This window comes from Anas platyrhynchos, chromosome 25, assembly GCF_047663525.1.
Source record: "Anas platyrhynchos isolate ZD024472 breed Pekin duck chromosome 25, IASCAAS_PekinDuck_T2T, whole genome shotgun sequence".
NCBI classification, from domain to species: Eukaryota; Metazoa; Chordata; class Aves; order Anseriformes; family Anatidae; genus Anas; species Anas platyrhynchos.
In genome coordinates this window covers 2,612,308-2,637,297 of record NC_092611.1, presented here as the reverse complement: position 1 = coordinate 2,637,297, position 24,990 = coordinate 2,612,308, and the positions used below count along the sequence as shown (strand labels likewise).

General features: G+C 54.8%; 5 protein-coding genes across 10 annotated transcripts; 1 reads left to right on the top strand and 4 right to left on the bottom strand.

Annotated features, from left to right (window-relative positions):
• Positions 1–7: 7 nt before the first annotated feature.
• NRGN (neurogranin) lies at positions 8–3,558 on the bottom strand. The gene is made up of 3 exons (XM_027444296.3): positions 3,304–3,558; positions 1,196–1,402; positions 8–150 (listed from the first exon to the last, which is right to left on the bottom strand). Exons 1-2 carry the CDS (start codon positions 3,316–3,318, stop codon positions 1,196–1,198), a joined length of 222 nt encoding a protein of 73 aa, XP_027300097.1. The 5' UTR covers positions 3,319–3,558; the 3' UTR covers positions 8–150.
• A 7,147-nt stretch (positions 3,559–10,705) lies between these two features.
• PANX3 (pannexin 3) lies at positions 10,706–15,212 on the bottom strand. The gene is made up of 5 exons (XM_005021093.6): positions 13,979–15,212; positions 13,044–13,186; positions 12,641–12,855; positions 11,886–12,529; positions 10,706–11,045 (listed from the first exon to the last, which is right to left on the bottom strand). Exons 1-5 carry the CDS (start codon positions 14,280–14,282, stop codon positions 10,984–10,986), a joined length of 1,368 nt encoding a protein of 455 aa, XP_005021150.2. The 5' UTR covers positions 14,283–15,212; the 3' UTR covers positions 10,706–10,983.
• A 145-nt stretch (positions 15,213–15,357) lies between these two features.
• RPUSD4 (RNA pseudouridine synthase D4) lies at positions 15,358–18,124 on the bottom strand. The gene is made up of 7 exons (XM_027444284.3): positions 17,972–18,124; positions 17,721–17,874; positions 16,968–17,169; positions 16,641–16,734; positions 16,412–16,562; positions 16,046–16,143; positions 15,358–15,902 (listed from the first exon to the last, which is right to left on the bottom strand). Exons 1-7 carry the CDS (start codon positions 18,122–18,124, stop codon positions 15,705–15,707), a joined length of 1,050 nt encoding a protein of 349 aa, XP_027300085.1. The 3' UTR covers positions 15,358–15,704.
• Positions 18,125–18,216: 92 nt separating this feature from the next.
• Positions 18,217–24,039, top strand: HYLS1 (HYLS1 centriolar and ciliogenesis associated). Of its 3 annotated transcripts, none has more exons than XM_027444285.3 (3): positions 18,217–18,357; positions 19,048–19,129; positions 22,806–24,039. In XM_027444285.3, the coding sequence occupies exons 2-3, from the start codon at positions 19,082–19,084 to the stop codon at positions 23,640–23,642; spliced, it is 885 nt and encodes a 294-aa protein (XP_027300086.1). In that variant the 5' UTR covers positions 18,217–18,357; positions 19,048–19,081; the 3' UTR covers positions 23,643–24,039. The 3 variants fall into 3 exon arrangements, with proteins under 3 accessions (XP_027300086.1, XP_071883686.1, XP_012956498.1); XM_072027585.1 differs by lacking the exon at positions 19,048–19,129 and having other exon boundaries at positions 18,230–18,357; positions 22,806–22,855; positions 22,981–24,039; XM_013101044.3 differs by lacking the exons at positions 18,217–18,357; positions 19,048–19,129 and adding an exon at positions 21,401–21,519.
• PUS3 (pseudouridine synthase 3) lies at positions 18,596–24,545 on the bottom strand. Of its 4 annotated transcripts, XM_072027583.1 has the most exons (6): positions 24,392–24,531; positions 22,342–22,425; positions 21,250–21,792; positions 19,626–20,194; positions 19,036–19,226; positions 18,596–18,918 (listed from the first exon to the last, which is right to left on the bottom strand). In XM_072027583.1, exons 3-6 carry the CDS (start codon positions 21,739–21,741, stop codon positions 18,665–18,667), a joined length of 1,506 nt encoding a protein of 501 aa, XP_071883684.1. In that variant the 5' UTR covers positions 21,742–21,792; positions 22,342–22,425; positions 24,392–24,531; the 3' UTR covers positions 18,596–18,664. The 4 variants fall into 4 exon arrangements, with proteins under 4 accessions (XP_071883684.1, XP_027300081.1, XP_027300084.1 ...); XM_027444280.2 differs by lacking the exon at positions 22,342–22,425 and having other exon boundaries at positions 24,392–24,545; XM_027444283.2 differs by lacking the exon at positions 22,342–22,425 and having other exon boundaries at positions 19,923–20,194; positions 24,392–24,545.
• Positions 24,546–24,990: the final 445 nt, after the last annotated feature.

The following is a 24,990-nucleotide window of genomic DNA, read 5'->3' as shown; positions in this document are numbered from 1 at the left end:
GCCCGGCCTCTGGCAGGGACCTTTATTGGGGCAGGGGCGAGGGGGGGCCCCAGCTGCGGGGGCCCAGGGGATGCATGCGGGGTCAGGGCAAAGCGGGGGCTCCTGCGCCTTGACGACTGAGGGGGCTCGGCAGGGCAGCTCCGGTGGGCCCTGCAAGCAAGAAGAGAGCAGAGCAGTCAGACTGCATGCACGGCCCTGCCTGTACCTGCACCCTACACCTGCACCCTGCTCAAGCCCTGCTCCTGCATCCAGCTGCTGCGTCCTGCACCTCCTCCATGTCCTGCCTGCACCCTGTCCTTGCACCTTCTCCCTGTCCTCCACTGCCCCTGCTCCTACCTGTCCCCTGCCCTGTCCAGGCGGCTGGGGCACTAGGGTGACCTTTGGGTTTGGGGAGCAGAGATACCCAGCCTGGGCACCTTTTTTCCAAGGACCTCAGTGGGGAGTGGGAGCTGAACCCAGCTCACTGTGGGCTGGAGCTGACACGGGAAGAGACCCTGCTCAGGTGACTCAGAGAGGCAGTCCTAATGAGCCTTGTGGCCTTAACAAGCTTTGCAGCACTGGCAATCGGCAGCTGCATCTCTGCTGCATCCTCACTGAATTTTCACTGCAGTTCCATTGCACCCCCACCACATGCCCATCTCATCCCAAGTCCATGCCCCACTGCATTGTCGTTGAATTCCAATTACATCCCTGCTACAGCCCCTCCTGCATCCCAGCTGCATCTGCACTCCAGTGCCCTGCATGGAGCTGGGGCAGCAGCAGGATGGCACAGCTGCCAACCCCAAAGCAGTGTTCGGGGGTTGGGACTGTTCCCTGCACCCCCGGCACCCCCAGCATCCCCAGCCCCACAGCCCTGGTACCGTGGGCGCTTTTAAATTTCCCTTTTCCTGCCAGGAGACTGTGACACAGGCTTTTAAAAATAGCATGTGCTGAGGCGAGGCGTTTGGGGTGGTGTTGCTAAGGGAGAAATTCAATTCAAATCTAGGGCTTTGCCTTCCCCGCCGTTCCTATGCTAACTACTACGGCGCACCCGCAAAATTAGGGCAAGGCAGGGCTGCCTGAATACCTCCTGCTTGCTTTTTGACTCCTGGAATAAGAAAAACCCTTCTCCAGCCCAAGTGGTCCAGCAGGAGCTGGGATGGGGAAGGCTACTTGAAGAATCCCTGCTTTAAGAGTAAGGAACATCAGGGGGTACCTAGTCACCATTGCGGAGGTCTCCACCACGGGTGCTGTTGGCGCACTCAGCATCCTTGGTTTTCCGGTCCATCTCCCCCTCCTTGATCTTCTTGCGGGTCATGTGGCCACGAAAGCTGGCCTGGATCTTGGCCGCCGCCGCGTTGGCGTCGGGGTCGTCCAGGGGGATGTCCAGGATGTCCTCGTCCAGCTTTGTGCAGGCTCCCTCCTGCTGACAGCGAGGGGGCAGTTACGGGGTGGGGTCCCTGCTTTGCCCCATACGAGGAGCTCCTAAACCTGGTCTTTTGCTAAAAAAAAATCAAGGTCCTCAGGGGACTCATGGTGCATGTAAGCAACAGAGCATGGTTACAGTGTCAGAAAGGTACTTTAACCCTGCTCTTTCCCATCACTACCCTCCAATACCACCCTGCCACAAACACCATCTAGACCAATGCACTGCTAGGGCCAGATCCCAGTCCCGAGTGCTTCAATACCAGGAGGGGCCATCCAGGGGAACAGAGGGAGGTTTTGGGGGGGTCATCACTTTCACCCTGCTTTGCTCCTGCTGACTGCCCAGTCTTTTTAACCAGAAGTGCTGCAAAATGCTGAAAATCAATGGGAAAATTGGGAAGGAGTGGTGGTGGCGAAAAAATCACATTTATACCCTGTTGAAAATGCACAACCTGTGCATTGCATCCTGACCCCAAAGCATGTCTCCTTATGCAATGCCCCCCCCATATAACGCCCTACAGCCCAGCCCCCTCCTGCCACTGCAGTTGGAGTGGTCGACCCCCATTAAAGTTATCACTGCTGAGCAGTGGAAACAGGTGAAAAACTGGGGAGGGAAAAAAAAAAAAAAAAGCACATAGCATTCAAATGGGACCAGAGGGGGCTGGCATTGGGCACCCCACTGCCACTGCATCCTTCACATCACCACCCCTGTTTGCTTTAAAGGACTTTTTGAAGAGTTTTTTTGGTTCTTTGCAAGCTGCATGTTTGGGCTGGGGGTATGGCAGCCGTGGCTCATCCCGCCCACGAGAGAAAGCGCCCAGGACTGATTCATGCAAAAGTGTGCACCCTGGCCAGGTGTGTGTGTGTGTGTTCCTTTTCTCACACGGGCTCTGTGGGAGCACTGGGGATGCATGGGACACTAAAGCCCTGCACTGCCTTAGAGGTGACACGATGTCACTGCAAAGTGGCACAGGAGGCACCGAGGTTTGTTGAACTGATGGAAAGGGGGACAGGATGGAAAGTGGCAGGTCCAGGGTGGAAATGTGATAGGGTGGAAATGTTATAGGCGGGGGGGAAATCCTATACCTGCAGGGGAAATCCTATATCTGGGGTGGGGGGGTGGGGTGGGGGATTTGTATATCCATGGTGAAATCCTATATCCAGGGTGGGCTTTGTCGGGGGAAATCCCATATCCAGGGCTTTGCCACCCCAGATGCAGCCAGAAGTGCTCTAATGCCAGCTGGGGCAAAAGGTTTTTTTTAAAAAAAAAAGGAGAGAAAAGGGGGGAAAGGCAGGAGATTAAAAAAAAAAAAATGGGATGAAAAGGGGAAAAAACATATGTTCATTCTGCTGGATCTGCTCTCTGAGCTGTCTGGTGACTGGGTGGCAATGGGGGCTCACCCTGGGGTGAGGCTGGAGGGTGCAGCACTGCGATCCCCTCTGTGAGCAGGAGGAAGCACCAGATTCTCTCTTGGCTGTAAGAAACCTTCACTGCCTCCTGGAGAGGCTTTTGGGGGGACGTAATGCTGGAGAAGAGCAGAAAGAGGGGTCTGCCTGCTGGGTCTGGGGAAAGGGGGGAGTTTCCTGCCCTGCCCCATTGGGATGCCATGCAAAACTGGCTGGAAAAGGGATATTTGGAGTGCTTTCCTCCGAGCCCCGGCAGCACCCATGGGAGCAGCAGGGATCTTGGGGTGCAAGGCTTTGCAGCAGATCTTGGGGAGGGAATGGAGTTGGTTTGGCTCCTGGGTGCTGCACCCACAGTCCTGCAGCATCGTCCCCCACAACAGCACAACTCCCCCCCCCCCATCCCTGCCACCGTGCCTTGCACAAAAACAGGAGAAAAAAAAAAAAAAAAAAAAGTAATTAAAACCAGAAAGCCGGAGGGCGCGAGGTACATACGTTGCAGCAGTCCATGGTGATGAGGGGCTCACGCAGGGGCTCGCTCTCCCGGCGCAGGTGGCAAGTTGAGCGGAGCTGCTTGCCTACGTAATGCGCTTCCTCGGGGCGAGCCTATCAGCCCACCTCCCCGCCAGCACTGCTGCTCCTGCCAGGCTTGGGCTTTAGTTTTTTAATTTTTTTCCCCCTTCTCTCTCCCTCTCTCTCTCTCTCTTTCTCTCGCTGCCTCCTCCAATTTCTCTTGCAGCAACTCCCCTCGCCTCCAACTCCCTCCTAATGCTTAAAGGAGCCGTCAGCCTGCGCTGGGGCTTCATGCAATATAAATCCAGCAGTACAGAGGATGCTATCAAATATTTAATGGGATGGGCTCTGTGCCTATGGCATGGGGCTTTGGGGCTTGTAATAGGGCAGGGGGCTGTGCTTTGTGCTCAGCGGGGCTGATTTAACAGGGTTGTGCCTGAATTTGCGCTGATTTGGGGAGGGGTTGCACCAGGGTCATGCACACATAGCTGAACTTGCAGCAAGTGGGGGTGATGTGACTGCTTGGGGGTGATACTTAGCTCCTACACTGGGGGCTTTGCCCCCAGGTTTGCTTTTGTGGGAGCAGAGGGAAACCTTTCCGCACCAGCTCTGACCTACTTAGAGCTCAAACCCAAAGGAGGGCCAAGGATGAAGATGGTGAGGCTGGGTAAGCACACAGGGCATGCCTGCAGCAGCATCTGCTTCCCAAGTTTGGGATGTTTTCTATCAAAACATCCGAGCCCAGCCACTTTCCCAGCCCTTGGGGGCAGTGCGCAGACCCCTCAGACCACACCAAGATGGGGGACCCACAGGGCACCTTAGGGGGTGCAGCCTGCAGCCCCCTGCATCACCCACCTCACATGCCTCGAATCCATTTTGGGGTTGCTAAGCAACCACTAGACTCGCCAGTGGGCTTCATGCACTGGTGTTTGCTCCAACCAGCCCCCAAAACATGCTGAGCCCCTTTCCACCCCCCCCCCCCCCCGCATGGACAGGGACCCCTGGGCAGGCTGGTTTGTGGGGCTGCACCTGCTGTCCCCCACCACCAGCTCAGGAGTCTGGTGGCACCGACCTGACTCTTTGATGGCATCACCAGTACCCCTGTTCACCGCCAAGGTGGTCATCATCCCTGATCCGTTGTCATCACCGTCCCCATTCCTATCACTGTCACAGTCCTCACTGCTGCTACTGCCACCATCCCCATCTCCGTTGCTGTCCCCATCCCCTCCCTTTATCCCTTTCTTTATCAGTACCTCTGATCCCATCCCTCTCATCATGCCCACCCATGTCCCCATTCTCATCCCTGTTCCCACTCCCCATCCCTGACATCATTCCCCTCATCATTCCCACCTATGCCCCCATGCCCAACCTTAACACCATCATTATCCCTGTCCCCCTCCCGATCCTTGTCCCTATCACCATCCCCGTTCCTGATCCCATCCCCATCCTCATTTCCCTCATTGTCTTTGTCCCTGTCCCCCTCCCCGTCCCTCACCCCATCCCCATCCCCACATCCCCATCCCACTCCAGGGCCCAAGAGGGGGTGGGAGGGGTCCACAGCTACCACCCCCCCAGGGCGCATCAGCCGAGGCAGCACACAGGGGAGCAGGGTGCTGGTCGAGCATCCCTTGAATCCCTGTGAGCCACTCGCACCCGCTCTCCCTGAGCCAGTTTCGAGTTGCTGCAAATGCCACCTCTTCCCACCAGCGAGGGGAAAAAAATAGCTGCGCTCCCAGCACCGATCTGCTCCTAAAAGCCTGCTCCAGCTTCAAGACAAAGGCTGCACTGCTCAGACGGCGCTTTTAGATGGGAAACCAATCCCCCTTCCCTTTTTAGAGCCTCCAGATTGATCGCTGGCTCACGGCTGCCTGCTCCAGCAAAGCAAGATGAGGCATTTCTTGGGGAGCGGAGCGAAGCTGGGGTGATCTATGCATCACGGGGATGGCTCCAGGAAAATCTGTGCTAGTGGGAAGGCCCCCCCAAAATCACTGTGCAAAATGTTGGGAGCATCATCCAATTACATGCAAAACCTGAAAAATTCCACAGTTTGGGTGGAGCTTTGTCCCAGGTCCCCCCCCCAAAACCTGCTCCATCCGCAGGCCCCCAGTCCTGGCAGAGCCTCTTAGCACCGCGAATCCCGCAGGCTGCGGAGGAGGGACGCAAAATGCCAGAACATTTCTAATCATTAGCAGTGTTTTGAGCCTGAGCCAGCCTGTGCATTTTCCTACCAGGGCTGTTGCTCATAGTGGGGGCCCCCTGAAAACCACCCGCCCTGGGTGATGCTTTCCAGACACTCAGCATCTCCTAAACATGACCCTGGGATGCAGAGGTGAAAACTCATGTCCACGCAGTGCGGGGCTGGAGATGGGTGATCATGTCACACTTGCAGGGGACCACACATTCCAACTTGGGGACACGCCGGTACTGGCACCGAGCACTTTGGGGAGCGGCAAGTGGAGCTGCCAGGGCTGGCAGTCAGTGAGGCGGGGTCACTGTGCAGCGGCTGGTACTGGCCCCACACGGGGTCCCCGCCAGCTGTCCCCATCCCTCCTTCCTGTTTTTCTCAGGCCGCATATGGCAGCTCCCAGCGCCAGCTCTGAGGGGTGGCATGGCTTCCCCCCGAGGTATGCGGAGGGGGGTGGGGAAGAGGCTGCAGACCCACCCAGAAACAAGCAGCCCCCCATAACCCCGTTTTCAGTGATTTTTTTTGCTGGGGAAGCCTGGGTTTCATCGGTGCTTCCAAAACATGTCCAGGAGGAATCATACCGGGCCCCCCTCAATCACAGCAGAGCTAGGAAGGTGTCTCAGCACCTCGTCCCCACTCTTGTTGGGGGGGTGGTGGAAGAGGAGCAATGTCACATCCCTCCTTCTTACAGGGACGGTATTAAATTTTGACAACCTCCAGGGATGCAGGGGCCTAAATATAGAGTATTAAATATCATCTCAAGGCGTGCATCTTTACAGAGATTTTCTCCCTCCTTCGGTCATGCTGGAAGGGCAGGGTGCACTCAAACGAGCTCTTAAATTTGAGCTTTATGTGGAGAGACCTCAGGTGAGAACTGCTAATAACTGCAGGGACCTTGGGAGATGATTAGTTGAGGCATTTTATTAAGTTCTTATTATGGAAGTGCCTCAGTGGCAGCGTGGGAGCCTATTTTCTGCCCTGAGAGACCACCTGGTAGAGAAATTTAGGTTTTCCGATCGTGGCTCCTCGTTTTGGGTTAGGACGTTTCCAAATGGGGGATGAGGCGATCGCTCGGGCTGGGTCCCGAGGGAGGCGTCCCCGTTACAGGGGGCACTCGGAACCCGCTCCCGGGCTCCGGGGGGGCTCCGGGGGGGCTCCGGGGGGGCTCCGGGGGGGCTCCGGGGCCCGCTCCCCGCCTCGGCCCCCTCGTCCCGCCCGGCGGCGGAGCTCTCTGGAGGCCCGAGGCCGGGCTCCCCTGCGGGCCGCTGCCGGAGCCGGAGCCGGAGCCGGAGCCGGAGCCGGAGCCGGAGCCGGAGCCGGAGCCGGAGCCGGGGGCCGCTGTCCCGGCCCTCCCGGGATGGCCCCGAGCGGGCGGCCCCGGGGCTCGAACCGGCGGCGACACCGCCGGGAGGGGCGGGAGGAGGCCCCGCCCCGCGCCGCCGCCAGGGGGCGCCGCCCCTCCCCTGCTCCCGCCGCGCCCGCGCAGAAGCCGCCCGGGGCCCGACGTGCGCGGCGGCGGCCGGGGCGGGGCGGGGCGAGCGGTAGGGCCCGGCCCTCAGGCCCTGGTCTCAGGCCCCGGTCTCAGGCCCCGCCGCTCCCCTCTCCCGCCGGGCCCGACCGGGCCCCCAGGTGCCCCTCGGAGCGGGGAGGCGGCCGCTGAAGCACGGCCGCGGGGCACCCGGCAGCGGAGGGGCGGAGCGGCGCCTGCCCGGCCGCGTCCCCGCTGAGCCCGCTCCCGAAGGCGGACCGCGCCCCCTCCGCCCGGGCTCGGCCGCAGCCGCCACAGAGCCACGGGGCAGGAAAAGAGGCCGGCAGCCTCCTCCTGCCCCTCCCCGCAGCTGTTCATACTCCCCTTAATGAGGTCTCACCTCCGTCTTCTTTCCCGGCCAGCCTGGCCCCGTTCTCTCAGCCTGTCCTCATCCTGGTGCTCCAGTCCCCTGCTCAGCATCGCAGCCCTCCCCTGCTCTCAGTCCTGTAGCTCCGCATCCCCCCGGTACTGGGGAGCCCAGAACTGGACACAATACTCCAGGTGTGGCCTCACCAGGGCTGAGCAGAGTGGGAGGATCACCTCGCTTGACCTGCTGGCAACACTCTTCCGAATGCAGCCCAGCATCCCATTGGCCTTCTTGGCCACAAGGGCACATTACTGACTCACAGTCAGCCTGCTGCCCACCAGGACTCCCAGGTCCCTCTCTGCAGAGCAGCTCTCCAGCAAGTCAGCCCCAGACTGTACTGGTGCTTGGCATTATTCCTCCCTAGGTGCAGGACCCAGCACTTGCCCTTGTTGAACTTCATGAGTTTCCTCCCAGCCCATCTCCCCAACCTGTTCAGGTCCCATGGCAGCACAGCCTCTAGGGTATCAGCCACTCCTCCCAGCTTTGTGCCATCAGCAAACTTGCCGAGGGTGCACTCCATTCCTTCATCCAGGTCGTTCATGAATAAGTTGGAAAACTCTGGACCCATTACTGACCCCTGGGTGACACCGGTGGCTACAGGCCTCCAACTAGACTCCGCACCACTGAGCACAACCCTCTGAGCTCTGCCATCCAGCCAATTATCAATCTACCTCACCGCCCATCTAGGCTGCACTTCCTGAGCTTATCTATGAGGATGTCATGGGAAACAGTGTCAAAAGCCTTGCTGAAGTCAGGGTAGATCACATCCACCGCTCTCCCCTCATCTACCCAGCTAGTCATCTCATCCCAGAAGGCTATCAGATCGGTTATGCATGATTTCTCCCCGGTGAATCTGTGGTGACGACTCCTGATCACCCCTTATCCTCCACATGGTTGGAGATGACCTCCAGGATGAGATTCTCCGTCATCTTTCCAGGGATGAAGGTGAGACTGACTGGCCTGTAGTTGCCTGGGTCCTCTTTCTTGCCCTTTTTGAAGACTGGGATAACACGGGCTTTCTTCCAGTCCTCAGGCACCTCTCCTGTTCTTCATGACCTTTCAAAGATTATGGAGAGTGGCGTAACAATAACATCACCCAGCTCCTTCAGCACCCATGGGTGCATTCCATCAGGGTCCATGGCTTTGTGGATGTTGAGTTTGCTTAGATGATCTCTGACCCAATCCCCTTAGACCAAGGGAAAGTCCTCCTTTCTCCGGATTTCCTCTCTCATCTCCAGGGCTTGAGACTCCTGAGGGCTGATCTTAGCCCTCCTGATCCCTGCATACTCTGACATTTTCCCCATATTCCTCCCGAGTGGCCTGTCCCTTTTTCCACATGCTGTAGAATTCTTTCTTCTGTCTGAGCTTTGCCAGGAGCTCCCTGCTCATCCATACAGGTCTCCTGCTCCCTTTGCTTGCCTTCTTACTCACAGGGATGCACCGATCTTGAGCTTGGAAGTGATGCTGGAATACTGACCAGCTGTCTTAAACCTCCCTTTCCTTCTAGGGTCCTTACCCATGGGATTCTTCCAAGTAGACCCCTGAAGAGGCCAAAGTTTGCTCTGCTGAAGTCCAGGGTCACAAGCCTACTTTTTGCCCTGCTTCCTCCTTGCAAGATCCTGAACTCCGCCATATCACAATCACTGCAGCCAAGGCTGCCCCTGACCCTCACATCTCCAACTAGTCCTTCCTGATTTCATTAATACAAGGTCCAGCAGCACAACTCTGTTGGCTTAGGTCATTAACGTTGGCATTAAGGTTGGCATTGAGGTCATTAACGAAGACATTAAATACTCTTGGACCCAGTGCCTACCCAGGCGGCACTCGTAACTGGCCTCTATCTGGACTTTTTCCACACTGATCACCATACTCCAGGACCAGTCATTCAGCCTGTTTTCGGTCCACCTTACTGTCCACTCATCTAACCACTTCATCAATTTGTCTGTGAGGAGACAGTGTTAAGCCCTAGTAAAGCCAAGGTAAACAACCTCCACTGTTCTCCTCTCATCCACCAAGTTCACTGTAAAAAGCTATCAGGCTGGTTAGGCACAAGTCTCCCATTTGTAAATTCCCTGCTGACTAGTGATGATCACCTTCCTGTCCTCCATACATCTGAAAATGTTTTTCACCTTCAGCTCCATGAGCTTCCCAGGGACTGAGAAGTGACTGGCCTGTAGTTCCCTCCCCTTTGTCACCCCGACCCTCACATCTGCAACTAATCCTTCCTGATTTGTTAATACAAGATCCAGTAGCACAACTCTCCTTGTTGGCTTCTCCACCACCTGTGTCAAAAAGTTGTCATCAATGCACTGCTGGAACCCCCTGAACTGTGTACCTAGCTATGTGGTCTTCCCAGCAGATTTCGGGGTGGTTGAAATCCTCCAGGAGAACTAGGGTTTGCGACTGAGAGGTTACTTCCAGCTGTCTTAAGGCTTCATTTGCCTCTTCTTCCTGATCAGGTGTCCCGCAGCAAATGCTCACAACAGCATAAGGCATGGTAGCCTGTCCTTTGATCCTTACCCATATGCTTGCAACTCACTCTTCTTCCACCCCTAGGCAGAGCTCCAAGTGAGAGCTGCAGCTCCTGCCCCAGAGCATCCTGGCCATGCACACCCAGTGCGGCTTCATGCCTCCACCCCACACCTCTAAATTTAGCTGGAGGCATTGCAGTGTCACAAGCACCAAGCTGCTCCTGCAAGCCTGTTCCTCCTGGCATCATCTGCTCTGACACACTTGTCTTTAATTTTTTTTTTTTTTTTTTAAATTTATTTTTTACCTCCCCCTTTTTCCTTGGCTTTTGGAGACCTGGAGGAAACCTGGGTCACAGGGATGTCACTTCTCCATTGCTGCAGCCCCCACCAAGCTGCCAGAAGCTGTCTGGTCCTGGCAAAAAGGTTCCCTTCTACTCTGTGAGCATCCTAGCCCCTGCAGCTCCTCTTTCCCTTTCCTCCCCACCCACCTTCTGGCCCTTGCTCTGCTGTAGCAGTGCTGGGTGGCCCCCAAGCCCCGCTACCCTCCCCAACGTGCCTTGAGGAAGAATTTCACCCCCTTGCAGGACAATTTCCCTCTAGGGATGAGAGCACAGGGCACATCCCATCAAGTAAAGGGGCAGAGATATAGCCAAGGGCTCCTGTTTCACACATCTCTTTGTGACAGGAGTGTCTGCTGCAGCGGATGTCCTAGTTAATAACAGAGAATGGCTAGGGGGTTCTTGGGTCCTCTCCCCCCCATCCAACCATATCACTGAAACCCTCATTTCTCAATCCTGTTGTGACATCAGGAAAAATTCTCATGGAAGCAGCACTACAGCACGCAGCACTCAGATGTCTGAGAGTTACTGTACTGTTTTATGTTTTGACCCTTTTTGGCTGGAGAGGTGGGGAGGATTCAACCCCAGCACAATGGAAAGGGGGACAGACAGGTGAGCTCAGCCTGGCTGCCAGTGCCATATTACAGAAGCCGTCACACCTGTATCAAAACCTGAGTTTAATGTACACAACCAATGCTACTACCATTGAAGAGGATGCAAGTGGATCCCAACAAAGCGACCAGGCTTAGATCCAGAAGCTGCTGGGGCTAGGTTCAGGCAGAGCCGAGGGAGTCACGGGTAGCTTTTCCCTTTGCTTCCGCTCCAGGCTTCATTTCTGGATAGGGCAGGGAAAAGAGGAAAAAATTCAGTACCTGAGCATTTGAGCCACCTCACACCAGCATCCTGGGCTTTCTCCACCAGCTAGACCCAGAGCTGGTTGTGCCAGCCCTGCAGTTGCCATGCCAACAACGATGCTAAATACAGCTCAATGTCCCTTTCTTTCCATATTTATTCGTTTCAAAACCACAAACCTCAGACTGCATATTCAGGGCAAGGAAAGGAGCAGAGGCATCCTGGCTCCCACTCTGCCAGGGGTGAGTTGTTTTGCAGAGCCCAGAAACCACTGTGAGCTACTCCAGGAGATGACAAAGGAGGTGCCCCCCCCCCCCCACCTCCCCACAAAATCTTATGTGGTAGAGGAAGCATTGGTGCTTCGGGAGCCTGTCCACCACCCACAGCTGTGGTAACATGAGAATATTACACCAGCACCCTAAAATTTAAGGCTAAGCCCCCACTCATCAACAGACCGGGCTGTTGTCTTCCTCAAAAATGAGGACCCTCCCAGTCCCCCAGTTTGCCCAGAGCCTGGGTTTAAGCTCTGCAGTTTTCTCAGCAAAACTGTTCCTATAGCAACCCCTGCCTACGCGTGGGCTTGTGGTAGCATCACGGCCCTGGCTGCCAAACCAGTCCCCAGACATGAAAGGGGAGAGAAAGCCATCAGCCGCCCCCTCAGTGACCCCTGCAGCACCCCAACCCTCACCCAAAAAGCTTTAAGGTCTTGGCAAGAGGTTAAGGTACAGAGTGGACAGGTTCAGCCTCATCCACAAAGTAGGATGTGACAGCATGGGTGCTGAGAAGACTGCAAAGAGAGGTCATCTCTACCCCAAAGACCTACCTATGGCCTCACCGTTGGCCATGGGCACACAAGCCTCGTATTTTGGCTTGGAGGCCTCCAGCCCAGCCAGCAGTGTCATGAAGTCAACAACGGTATCGATGTCCTGCTTGTCAGCAGTGGCCTCCCGCAAGGCGCTGACAGCACTGAGGCGGCTGAAGGATGTCAGCTCGGAGATGTTGGCCCGGAGGAAAAGAAGGATGATGTTGAGGTCATTGATGGGGCAGGTGAGCATCTTGCGGCTGAGAAGATCAAAGGCAGGCAGCATCTCATAGACAGAGAGGAACCCTTTGTCCCACTGGCAGAGCTGCAGAGCATTGTAGATGACTACAGGCATAAGGAGGACATAGACACCACCAACCGTGAGGCTGATGAGCTGGAAGACAGAGAAGAAGACCAGCTTGCAAGGGATGAGTGGGGGAACATGGGGCTCAGCTTGAAGCAGCCCTGTTTTGATGGAGCAGCTGAACTCATCCTGAAAGAAGATGTTGAGATGGAGAAAGACCAGGTAGAGACAAGTGGCAGCCAAGAACAAGAGCAGGAGAAGGTTCCTCAGGAGGTAGATGATGACCAGGGAGTGGGAGTGCTGTTTGCACACCAGGTAGCGCTCCAGCAGTGGGAACTCGAAGTACCTCTCCTGGCGAGCCCTGGAAAGAGAGCAGTGACTTGAAGCCACCCCACTACTTCACTGAATGAGGATGTGGCCCAAATACAGCACAGAGGGGTTAAAGAAGCACATCCCCATCCCACCATCTCACCTCTCATATTCCTCCCAAAATTGTTCTGGCTCAGTACTGGACTGCTGGATCTTCCTCATGTGCTGTACCAGGCGTACAGAGCGGTTGTAGGACTTGTCCAGCTCATCAATGATGAAGAGGAGATCGGAGTGAAGGGCAGGGGTGGCTGCATAGCGCCACAGCAGGTAGGGCAGGTACATGAGCACCGCCACTACCAGCAGCGAGTACGGGAAAACCTGGGTGGAGAAGACCACCCCCAGGTTAGAGAAATCATCTTAGAGTACCCCCAGGGTAGAGGGATTTTAGGGGGGGTGAGGTGCTGGACTACTTTGCTCCTGCAAGATCCACCCCCACTGACATCATGGTGAGACCTGGTAGTGCCCAGACACCATCTTGGTGGTCCCATCCTGGCCCATCGACATACCTTGAGAACCCAAAGGGACTTGGTGACAGCATGTCCTTCAGCATCAAAGCCATGGTGGAGGAGTGACTCCCAGCAAGCCGTGTCAGCATAGGCAGATTGCTTCCCCGTGAAGTTGGAGGGGGAGAAGCAGCTGATCTGCGAGCCTACAAAGGAGGAGAGGAGCTGAGCAGGTGGGACAGGGCTCTTTTTGAATGTCTTTTGGAAATGCCTGTCCCCACTGCATTTTCTGGCTGTCAGAGGAGCTTTACCATCACTTCCTGAACACTTACTTCCCTTTGAGCACAGCCACGGGTTCATGGCAGCAATATTTAAGCCCAGCTAGAACCCAGTGTGAAACCAAATCCTGCAGCAGAACATTAGCCAAATCCTGTTCTGGCTTGAGGTTGAGAAACACCCAACAGCTCTATCAGTGAAGTCCTGTGTACTGCCATCACCAGCCCATCCCCGTCATCCAGGCAAGCACCAAGACACGGAGGCACCCTGGTACAGTAAAGCCCCCAGAGAGCACCATGGGGAACCCCGACACTCCACCAGCAACTCCTCTGAAACAACCCTGCTGCTGCAGTGGGAACACAAAGGAGTGCTGTAAGCAGAGCAGCCGGTGAGCAGCAGAGCACAGACAAACCAGTGCCTTTAAGATTGCTGGGGTTTTAGGATTGCTGTTTGTGCACCGTGATGGCTACCAGAAATTAGACAAAACAATAAAACCCCATCAGATTGATCAAAATCAATTAAAATCCAAAATCAACTAATAGACCTGAGACAGAAAGCCTAGAAATCCCATTTTAGGGGATTTTAGCATTCTGTCTCAGAGCATGCCCATGTGTGTGAAAACACCAAGCTTTTACAGCACCCACCACCCCCATAGACCAAATCTGTCCCAGCAACAAAATGTGATCAGTGGCTGGTGCAAACCCCCATCCCCCACAACTCACCAGCAGAGAACTCCCGGGCAAAGGCCAGAGAGACGAGGAAGAGGGGCAGCCCCACTGCGATGAACTTCAGCATACGGTCACTTGGCAGCTCCAGACGCAAGCCCTTGGCACGGGAGCCACTGGGGTCCGGGAGGAGGGCATCCGAAAGCATATACTCAGCAGCTGTGTGTGACAGGGACATTTTTCTATCTGGGACAGGACGCGCCACAGGGAAATGGAAGTTGGTGCTGCTGCCTGGAGCTCTGGTACTGTCTGAGGTGCAAGCAGCGTGGCAAGTGATTTTGTATGTCTGAAGGTATCGCATGCCAAGCACTACCAGCCAGGCAGCTGTAAACGACAGCTTAGACAGTGCGTTAAATTGACTGATAATTACAGGGGAAGCCTTTCCCTGGTGAGGATGCAAATAGCATGCCTTGAAATAGGAAAAAAAAAAAAACAAAAAAAACCCAACACCTCGCAGTCACAGCACCATGGCCAGGAAGACAGCATTCCTGCCCAGCCACCACTTGTCCCACTGCATACCAGATCTTGGTGGTTTTACTCCCCTCTCTCATAAGCAGATGTATTTCCAGCAGCATGTTCATGGGGTGTGGGACTCCCAGGCTATTTTTGCCTCCTGTAACAAGCAAGTATGGGGCATCACCCTACTGAAAAGTCCCAGCTGAGTGGCCCCACAGGGTACAAAGAGCCCTTTCCAGCAATCCTGCACGGGCAGAGAACTAGGGCTCCTGAAGGTCTCCCAGTCCCAAGACTTGGGGACAGGCCAAGGGACAGTGGGAACTGAGATGTCAGTGGCTGCACTACTGATGCAGAGCATAGGCTGCAATTCCCCACATGCCAGCTTTTTAATCTCTCCCTCTCACCCTCTCCAGCCTGGCACCATGGGACCAGCAGCCCACGCAATCAGGGACAAGGTAGCAAGCTCCAGTGGGAGAGCAATGCAAGTAGAGGGATCTAGAAATAAGCAATATGGAAATCAGAAGGGGGTGGTGGGATGGAAAAGAGAAGGGTAGAAAAGCTCCCCCACTCTGGCAGTACGGCTGCTGCCCAAAAAGCAGACAGCCAAAGCCCTGTGCTGACAGCACCAAGCTGGGGGAGCCCTGGGCTGCTCAGCCAAGCCGAGGAGAGGGAGTCCCCACCATGCTGCAGCTCTGAACAGTCTCTCAACACTCAAAACCCACAGCTGCTGCCAAATTTCATTTTTGCTGCATTTTCAAACAAAAGGAGTCTCCAAATCAGAGTGCCAGGATGATAGACGGCACAGAAGGGATGAGCCAGGGAGGTCCCAAACCAGGTGGGGTTACATCCAAATGGACTCAAACCTGCCTAGGCACTGAGATCATCCCGCCCTGCCCACAGACAACCACACAACCTTCACCTCCGCAGGAGATGGGTCCTTTATTACACATGGTCAAGTTCAAAACACAGACTGAGTGATGCCCAGTTTCTACCCAGATTTATCAGCATGAACAAGAGGCTCCTGAGTGCACCTAGCCACATTTCTGCTCTAAACCAGGCCTGGATTGTGGGCAAAAGTGCACACGCTGAAGCCAGCAGCGCTGTTGCCCATCAGATGAGGTTTCTCCCAAGCAGCAGAGACCACAGACCATATCACTCCACTTGCTGCAAGGCAGACATCACTGCAGCAAGGCTGGATCCAGCACTACCATGTGCTAGAGGCACGGAGATGCACAGAACCAGTCCTGTCCTGCTGATGAGCCTCATCCTAGTTTTTATCAATGTCCAGCTCCAGCTTCCTCAATGTCCTGTGAAAGAAGACAGGTGGCTCACAAACGAGGTCTATCCGCTTGCCCCCACTGGCACCCAGTGGCAGGGAGAGGCGCTGGGCATGGAGGTGCAGGGGGAGGTGGCGAGCCTGGCTCTGCTCCAGCTTCAGCCTCCTCAGGGTGATTTCAGGAAGCTTCTGCAGTGAGGACAGAGAGTGGCATGAGGTCAGACCCAGCATCCCTTCCACAGCCCCACGTCAGCAGCCTGACTTCAAAACCCCAGCAGGTGCCACCAAACAGCTGGTCTTTGCAACACTCTGTGGCACAGTACCTGCCTTACCTGGGGTGCCAGCTTGTTCCAGTGTGAGTATTTGTGATCCCCCAGTATTGGACACCCCAGCCCATAAGCCAGATGAACCCGGATCTGGTGCTTCACTCCTGAGATGAAGAGGAAGAAGAGGAGATACATCACATCTGCCACAGTGGGCATCAGCTCCACACCTGCCATCCATCCACCAGCATTCTTGCACCAGATAACCCTGTGCTGAGACCACTGGCAGCAAACTTACTTCCCAGAGCCTTGGCCAAGCTCTACAGCTTGTTCCTACTTCCAGGACTGCTCCTGACTGCACAGAAAGCACAGTCAGGCACAAAGCACAAAGCAGCTGGGTGGCTGTCACAATGCACAAACATGGCCAAACCTCACCTGTGATGGGCTGGAGCTCCAGCAGAGAGCAGGCAGATGAGCTAGCCAGAATGCGGTACCGTGTCACAGCAGTTTCTGCACTGCGATTCTTGCGAGTTTTCAGCACCTTCCCATCCTCAGGAGACAGGCGGTAGTTTGGAGCCAGTGTCATCTGAATAATAAAGACAGGGTGAGCGCACAGGAAAGGGAAGAAAGCATTCAAACTGTGGCTGAGAGGGTGCTCACTCACTTTGTAGTGTGGCTGGTGGCTCTGCACCTCCTTCTCCACCACAGGGATTTCCACAATGCCCTCAGCAGGGTCGGGGTGCCCTACGCTAATTGCCCTGTGGAGGGAAAGCAGAGGTCTGTGGGGTACAGCTCCAGCCCTCTGCACATCTAGGACAGCAACCCTCCCTCATCTCTCTTCCCAGGAGTCAGCCCTCTAATGGGGGACCCAAATGCTCATGATCAAATACCCATCACTTCCATAGAGCCCCACTTTCCAACATCTGCACACCGGCAATTCTCCCTTTGCTCCTCACCAAAGACTTTTTTTTTCCTACAAAACCATTCCTACCAGTATATCTTCTCCACTTGGCGAGTTTTGAAGAGGAGTCGGATCCTGTCTGCTGCCTCCTTGCTCCGTGCCAGTACCATGACACCTGTGGTCTCTTTGTCCAGCCGATGACACAGGTGCAGGGTTTCAGCTCTCATGTTTTCCAGCATCTTGGCCAAAATTGGCAGCACATCAGTGATACAGTTCTTGATTCCAGGGCCACCTGCATAACCCACAGACAGCAAGGCAATAAGGGCAGGTATTCACACCCTCGTCTAGCTTAAATTAATCCCACAAAACAAGACGAATGAGCTGCAAGATATAGTGGGATTCTTCTCTAAACAGTAGTCAGCAAGAGACAGCACTATGCATTTCTTCTACAGAACAAGCTGCTAAGGCAGCTCAATTCGAGCCATGATCTAAAGATGGCAAACACCCCACACCTTTCCTTGGAGCTGAAAGGAAGAAAGAAAACCGCAGCGCAAAAAGGACAAAGACAGAGGACCCCTCTAGCACCATGACAGGTATAGCTATTCTCGCCCGTTTGGTCAGATGGGAGAACCCCCAAGCCCAAGGCCCCTTCTGAACTCCCTACATGCTAAAACCAAAGCGATGACCCACACTGTGCGGGAAACATGCAAGGTATCAGCAGCCTATAGCATAACAGCAGCGGCACTCTTTGTGTTTGGGGGTGTTTTCTACCACCTCCCAACGTGCCATTGCCCACGAGGGGGACCAGCAGACGTTCCGCCCGCTGGGACGGGCGCCCCTCACCGTGCACGGGGAGGCCATAGGGCTTGTTGAGCACCACCACCTCCTCGTCCTGGTACACGGCTCCCTGCTTCAGCACTCTGGCCAACACGTTGGGGTGCACCCGCTGCAGCGCGGCCAGCTCTCGGGCCCGTCTCCGCGCCGGGTTCCCGGGCACCTGCGGGGGACGAGAGGCAGGCGGCGGGACGACGGCTCCCGGCGGCCGCTGCTGGGCACCCTGAGGGGAGCACCGCCCCCGGCCCGACCGCGCTCACCTCCCGCTTCTTCTCCTCCTCCTCCTCCCTCCGCCGCGCCCGCAGCCGCCCCGCCAGCCGCTCCGCCCCCGCCGCCCGCCCGCAGACGGAGCGCGCGGCCCGGCTCAGGGCGGCCGCTCGCCGGCGCCACAGCGCCCCGCCGCCCGCCGCCATTTTCCTCTCCTCCCTCTTCGCCCTCCCGGCCAATGGCGGCGGCGCGGAAGCCGGCCCCTCAGCCTCCTCACCCAATGGGAAAGGGCGGGAGGAGATGAGCGACAAGGCGCTCCGCCAATGGGAAAGGGCAGTGCGGCCCTCCCGTCCCGCCCCTTCGGCCGTTTGAAGGCGGGCGGCGGTTGGGGACCGGCAACGGCTGCGGCGCGAGGACGGGAGCAGCTGGGGGGCGGCAGGTATCGGACTGAGCCGGCGTGTCGTGTCGTGTCGTGTCGTGTCGTGTCGTGTCGTGTCGTGTCGTGTCGTGTCGTGACGTGCCCTGCCCTGCCCCGCCTTCCGCAGCGCGTGGGGAGGCCTCGGTACCTCAAGCCCGGGGCTGCCACACCGCGCGGGGGCTGCTCTGAGGAGGCCAACCCGCGCCCCACTCCTTTCCTCCCCGCTCGTGCCCCTCCACAGGCCGCGACACAGCAGCACTTTACCCAAATCAACGGAAATTTATCAAACTCGCAACAGGAAATGGAAAGAAAAAAGGCGAGCATCCCTTCAGGAGTCACTGGTTGGTGAGGCGAGCTCCGGGCCTCCCGTGGTGCAGAGCCGCTTGGCAGCCCGCTCAGCAGCCTGGCTGCGGCCCCTCCGCAGGCAGTGCTGGATGCGGGACTCCAGCCCCTCGCACTTGGGCCGCTCCAGTAAGGGCTTGTATGTACGGGCTTTGACGCCTTCCATGAAGCTGCTGGCCTGGTTTTGCACTGGAGGTTTCAGATCTCCCCAAAGGACAGTAGCAGTGACATCCCCTGGTCCTGCAACACAAGTGAAGAAATAACTGAGCTTTCAAACATCAGTTTGATTATCCCCTTGTTTATTTTTTTTTTAAACCCGTTAATACTATCCCTATATAATTTCTGCCATCTTTTTACCTTTCCCTGCAGCCACTGGAGCAGCATCCAGGCCTTGTAACATGTTATGCAGCACTTGAGTTTTGACTGCGTGGCTGGCCCAGAGCTGCTGCAGGTGGGTAACATTGAACTCCTGTACCTCCCGGTCATAGATCCACTGAATGTTCTCAAACTCACAGTCATACAGGACCAGGGGAAACTCCACGGCCATGCTAGGGAAGAGGAGAGAAGGTGTTACAAACAGATGGCTAAGGGTTTGGAGGCATGCTAGAAAGGGCCTGCAATAAAAAAGGATCAAAAGGCTAATGCAACAGCACAACAGCTGGCTCTTTCTGCTAACAACAGTGCTGCCTCTCACAAAACTGCTTTTTTGATTTTATTTTTTTTTTAACCAAATAACTAGGGCTAAAACCATCAATAACTTGTCTAAGAGTAAAGCACTAACAAGAAAAGGTGATCTTTAACACTATCTCACAGAGAGGCCGCTGGCAGCTTGCTTCCTTCCTGTACAAGATGGCTTTGCAGGCTGGCAGAAGAGGGCTTTGCCACCAGTGCTTCGCACACAGTGGTCTCTGAGAAGCAGCCTAGGAGGTTTCCTGAGCTGTCCATACCTGTACTGTGGTTTTCGGGGGTTCTTCTCTACATCCAGCAGCTCGTCAATGATTTCTGGGCTCTCCATCCTCTGTCCGATCAGGAAAAGGATGGCCATCATGCAGCGCACTTGGTGGTAGAGGAATGCTTGTCCTGTCACCTCAAACTGGCATAGTCGAAAAGGGTCCCGCAGCCCAGTTTCAGCTCCCCTGTCCACCCACATCACCTGGGCACTGAGAATTGTTCTCTGGAAGTTGATCACACCGTTGGCCACGTCCATTTTACACAGGTTACGGAAATCATGTGTCCCCACATACCTCTGGGCGGCAGCGTGCATGAGGGCCACGTCCAGGTCCGCGCAGGGAAAGAAGTAGCGGTAGGTCCTCCTGAGGCAGCTGAACCGCGCGCTGAAGTCAGGCTCCACAGGGGACCAGGCCAGCACACGGATATCTGGTGGGAGCACCCTGTTCAGAATATGGGTGTAGCAGAGCTCTTCCTCTGATTTACTGTTTTTCCCTTCTGAGTTACCCTTGCAACCATTTAGTTTCTTCCCCTCTGACAGGTTTGAGCGGAGATCTAGGGAAATCACCTGCAAAATTAGGAAAACTGGGATTAGGTAGTGGATGGGTGTACTTTGCATGTAAAGCCAAGTCTTCCTACACCTCTGCCTTACATTTTGGTAGAAATTCAGGATCTCCTACAGAGGAAGGTATCTTAAATTGGTCTGTCTTACCACTCCTTCCTGTGGGTAAAACTGCAAGTGCCTCTACTAAGCTTCCTACCAGATGCTACAGATTCCTTTAATAAAACAGAGAAACTTGCAAGCTGCCTACATAGCAGAGACCTACATGGTCTCTAAATGGCTTCAGTTTTAATCAGTCTGCAAGATACACATGTTTTTTTTTTTCGTTTTTTTTTTTTTTTTTTTCACTCCTCCCGCCTCCCCCACACTGGAGATCATGACTTGCACCCACTAACAGTTCAACTGGCTGAGAAATCTAGCATGGGAACAGGTGAATTAACACTTGCAGGTTTGTGAGCGCATCAAGCAGCACATGTAAAGGTGGTCCATGCCTTTATTTCATGTGGTTTGCTTTGTGACCTAGAGCAGATGAGTGATGCAGGTTAAAACCATCCCAGCAAAGCAAAAGCTAAGCACAATCTGCTCTCAGAGCACAAGCAGGAGGAGGAAGAGGAGGAAAGCAAAGCCACCCTAAAGCTCTGATGGCAGCGTGCGGAGGCTGTGCCTTCCTGATGGCTCCCTGCCACCATGTGGGCCAGCTGCTCCCCTCCCTCCAGCTCCCACTCCCACGCTCCCTTCCGCTGGCTGCAGCTCTCCTCAGACCCTTCTGCATGGGAATTCAGCTTTCTCACTCTGTGGGAAGCCATCCAGTTATTATTTTTGCTGTGTTAGTGAGTTAACTCAGCTGAGAGGGGTCTGCCAAGCATTGCAATTGGCACAGGAAGAGCAACATGTTCATGCGGGGAAGAAGGGGCATCTCCCCTTTTTGGCAGTGCTGAGCTGTTCTAATAGCTGCCCTGGCTCAGGAAATGGCAGCCTAAAGTGCATTTTATCCTCCCCTGAAAACAACAGCACTAATAATCTATTAGTGTCTGAAAAAGTTCTTTAAAAACAAATCCAACCTGCACTGCCATGTACTGAGCACCAAGCTCATCACCATTCATCACTAATGCCATAGAATCTCCATCCCAAGCTCCCCACACTGGAGCTTGTGAATCCATCCTGACCTGCCCAAAGGCACTGACTCCTTTGTCTGTCCGCCCACAGCGGTGATAGTTGGAGGTCTGTCTGTCATCTACCAGACGCGTCTTCTTCAAGGCTTCGAACAACTTCTCTTCAATTGTGTTGCTGGTGTTCTCCTGGCTGGCAAAGCCTTGGTACCCCCAGCCGAGGTAAGCAATCTTCAGTGCCACGTGCCTGCGGCTGTAGGCGCTGAAATCAAATGGTCGCTGCTGCTGCTTCCTGTGTTTCCTGGAGGCTGAAACAGTGTCTTTTGCCACAGTGCTCTCCTTGCCCTCAAACAGCTTTTCCTGCAGTCGCTTCACCTCCTCCTCCAAGTCCTGCACCCTCTTCAGGAGCTGCTCTCGATCAGTAGCCCCACTCCCATCTGCCATAGTGAGTGCGTCCCTTGGAGTTTTAATCAGTAGCTGGTAGCTCCTCAGGTCCTGCAGAGAAAGGAGAAAATCTGTGTTTCTGCCTTTTTGTGCAGTTTTTATTACACGCGTGCCTGTAGGCTTTCTGTAAAGGAATTATCTACATAATTACGCTTTTGTCTCTTTTTCATCATTCAGTGTTCCTAGCAGCATGTGGGAACAGTCAAGGTGCTTGGCTGGGGCAATTTTATCTTACTTGAGGTTCCAAATCTCTTTGGCACTTTTAATCACTCGTCTTCCTCCAGCCACCGCTGTCAGACCAGCTCTGCTCCAGCAGCCCAGCACGGCAGCAGCACATTCCCACATTTCCTGTGCAAAGCTGTCACGGAGCAGTTCCCGTTCTTGCCGTGTGCTCAGCTAGCATCAACACTTCAGACAGCCTGCTAACAGCTACCAGTCATCTTGCAGCACCATCTGCTCTAACATTTCATAATGGCATCGCTGCTACACGATTGAAACTTGCATTTCCAAACCTGTTTAATGGCATAAAGATAGCCCCAAACCTGCACACTAAATGTGAACAGTGTCCACGTCCCTTTTGCAGCCAGTCTTGAGACTTACCTCAACCAGACCCCCCACAACTCAGCCTGGAGCTCTGCCTTTAGGCTGTAATGGTCAACATCTAAAAGAACATCTTTTCCTCATCTGTGGAAATAAAACACCCTTTATTTGATGTCCCTAGATTTAATCATGACTAGGTATGGTGTTTTTGAAAGAACGTAGTGGTTTGCATAAAGGGAGAATCATTAATACCTCTGACAAGGCTTACAGCCACAGAGCAAAGTGAATCTGCCCTGTGTTTTTATCCAGTCTCACATTGATACTTCATATGCAGTGCCATAGTTTGCAGTAGACTTGTATATAGTCAGGGACTCCTCTGTGTAACTGGAGCCTAGATTGACACCCATAAACTTGGCCACCCTGAAGCTTCTCAAAAGTCAGAGACTTTCTCAGAGCCCCTTTTTACATGTCTTCATCCAACTTGGATGCACTGCAAGACATAAACTGCAAGTTTATTTTTGCAGGATCCAGCCAGCCCAGCAGAAACCATGGAGAACACACAGGGAGCAGAAAGGTATGGATGGGCCACTCTGAGCTATGAGGAGCAGCAAGGCAGCAGTGAGAGCTGGAGAGTACCCCCCCGCTGTGACCCCTACACTGTGGCCACGGGGCTGAAGCCAGCCCTTCCTGCATTTGCAGAGCCCATTGCCGCACCGTGGTCCCCTGGGAACTCAAGAAGGCTGGCAATGAAGAGGAAGGTGCTGCGGCGGAGACCTGATGGAGGAGTTGAGGTCTCCGACGAGTCAGTCATCAGCACATGGGACACCAGTGATGAGGTCTGGAGCCTGAGACAGAAAATGTGTCAGCTGAGCACTGGCCCAGAAGACAGCCTTTCTGAGGGAGAAATTGAGACAAGCAGCAGCTCCCTTGAAGAGTCCTCCCTGGAGCCTTACTGTCACCGACAGACCCCTGGGGATGGTCCCCCCTTTCTTCTCAGGGTCCTCCAGGACTCTCCCACCTCTCAGTACACAGCCACAGCAGGACCACCCAAGTCCTTCATTCCACCAAGGTTAGAAGCACTGGGCCGAAACCGTGGCAAAACTGATCGGGTTGCCAAGTACTTTGAATACAAGCGAGAGTGGGAGAGGTTCCATGTGCCAGGCGAGGACCAGCGGAAGGACTTGCGCTGGGGCATTCGGGAGCAGATGCTCGACCGGCCTGGCCTCCCCAGCAGGCCGCAGCGCACCTACGTCCCCAATGCCTACACGGTGCCCACAGACAAGAAGAGAGCTGCCCTGCGCTGGGAGGTGCGCTGGGACCTGGCCAACGGCCTCATCCCCCGAAAAAACACCTTTTTCTGAAGTCCTGCAGCACCCACACTCTATTCACAGATGTTTTTTCCTCCTCCAGGTCCTCAACAACTCTGAAAATCTCCTTTGTGTTTATACAAGTGTGTTGGTTATGATGTACAACTTTACCCAGCTCCTCAGGTTATGGGGTTATGAACATCTTTGCTTCTCTATCACATCATGCAAGGCTTCATGTGGAGTAACTATCAGAAGGTATAGGAAGCAGACAGGGTAAACCCATTCAAATTACAAGATTTTAATGCTCTAGAGAATAAACAATAAAATGAGGCTTGTGATTTTTGTGATTTTTGCATTGAATTGTGGCAGTTCCCCTGAATCGGTTGCTGTGTGAGCTGTTTTATTTAAGGCGTCTTGGCAATATGCTTCTTTAATAAAGCATGTGAGAAGATCTGTTATAGCTGTGTGGATTAATTAGAAAGACCACGTGGCGCAGGATTCTCCGAAAGCTCACAGTGAGCGAGTATCATCCCAGGCTTACCCTTGCACAGCCAAACTCTAAGCTCCCCCCCCCCCTTTTTTTTTTTAACCTCATTTTAACGACTATTTCTAGGGCGTGCGTTCAGACCCCCTCCCGCGCCGTTCCGCTCCTTCCGCTCCGCGCGCCCGCCGATTTCGGAGCGGAGACACCAAGAGCAAGGCCGAGCCCGCGCTCCTCGGCGCCTGGGCCGCGGCTGCCTCCTCCCGGCGCTGCCCGCCGCCCCCAGGGCCCTCGCCCGCACCCACCCTAGGGCCGCCCCTACCTGCACTGCTGCCGCTATCGGTGCCGGTGCCGGTGCCGGTGCCGGTGCCGCTGACCCGGAAGCGCCCGCCCGGCGTGAGCCGCCCCTCCCGCCTCGTGAATGTTCACGAAATGGAATATTCATAAAGCTCCCTCCCGGGGGCGGGGCTGACACCGGGCTGGAGTTAAAACCCAGAAATCCCAACCCGGTTAAAGTCCAGCCCAGGTCTGGAAAGTCCTTTGCATTTCTTCTCCCCATCCCGCTCTCTCACCCCCTCCCCCCTTATTTTTTTTTTTTTTCTTCTTTGTTGGCCTTTTTTCCTGGTGCAGGACCGTCTGGTATTCCAGAACGAGGCAGAGCTGGCTCTGTCCCCAAAAGGGTTTTATTTACCCTAATTCATCCCAGCCCTTTCATTATTCACCAAAAGGGTGGCATACACCTCAGCAGCTGCCCAACCTTCTCATTCTGCAAAGGACACATGAAGATCTACAAACCAACCTAACTTTCCATTTTGATTACATTTTCACTCTGCACTGAGCTGAGACAAGGGCTGGGGCCAACCAGGGGCACACGCACAGCTGAGGCATGACTTAGGGCTTGCTGTGAGGCTGATGGCTCCA

Coding starts and splice junctions, on each gene's coding strand:
- RPUSD4 (XM_027444284.3), bottom strand. CDS start 18,124: ATGGCGGCGGGCGGCGGGGCGCTGTGGCGCCGGCGAGCGGCCGCCCTG. Junction 16,563..16,640: donor GCCACCAGCCACACTACAAA/GTGAGTGAGCAC, acceptor TTTATTATTCAG/ATGACACTGGCTCCAAACTA. Junction 16,144..16,411: donor GGAGCTCCAGCCCATCACAG/GTGAGGTTTGGC, acceptor TCTTCATCTCAG/GAGTGAAGCACCAGATCCGG.
- PUS3 (XM_027444280.2), bottom strand. CDS start 24,514: ATGAATATTCCATTTCGTGAACATTCACGAGGCGGGAGGGGCGGCTCA. Junction 21,793..24,391: donor CGATAGCGGCAGCAGTGCAG/GTAGGGGCGGCC, acceptor CTTTCTCTGCAG/GACCTGAGGAGCTACCAGCT. Junction 19,227..19,625: donor CCCCGAAAACCACAGTACAG/GTATGGACAGCT, acceptor CCTCTTCCCTAG/CATGGCCGTGGAGTTTCCCC.
- HYLS1 (XM_027444285.3), top strand. CDS start 19,082: ATGCAGCACTTGAGTTTTGACTGCGTGGCTGGCCCAGAGCTGCTGCAG. Junction 19,130..22,805: donor CTGGCCCAGAGCTGCTGCAG/GTGGGTAACATT, acceptor TTATTTTTGCAG/GATCCAGCCAGCCCAGCAGA.
- PANX3 (XM_005021093.6), bottom strand. CDS start 14,282: ATGCGATACCTTCAGACATACAAAATCACTTGCCACGCTGCTTGCACC. Junction 12,856..13,043: donor AGTCCCTTTGGGTTCTCAAG/GTATGTCGATGG, acceptor TTCTCCACCCAG/GTTTTCCCGTACTCGCTGCT. Junction 12,530..12,640: donor TTTTGGGAGGAATATGAGAG/GTGAGATGGTGG, acceptor CTCTCTTTCCAG/GGCTCGCCAGGAGAGGTACT.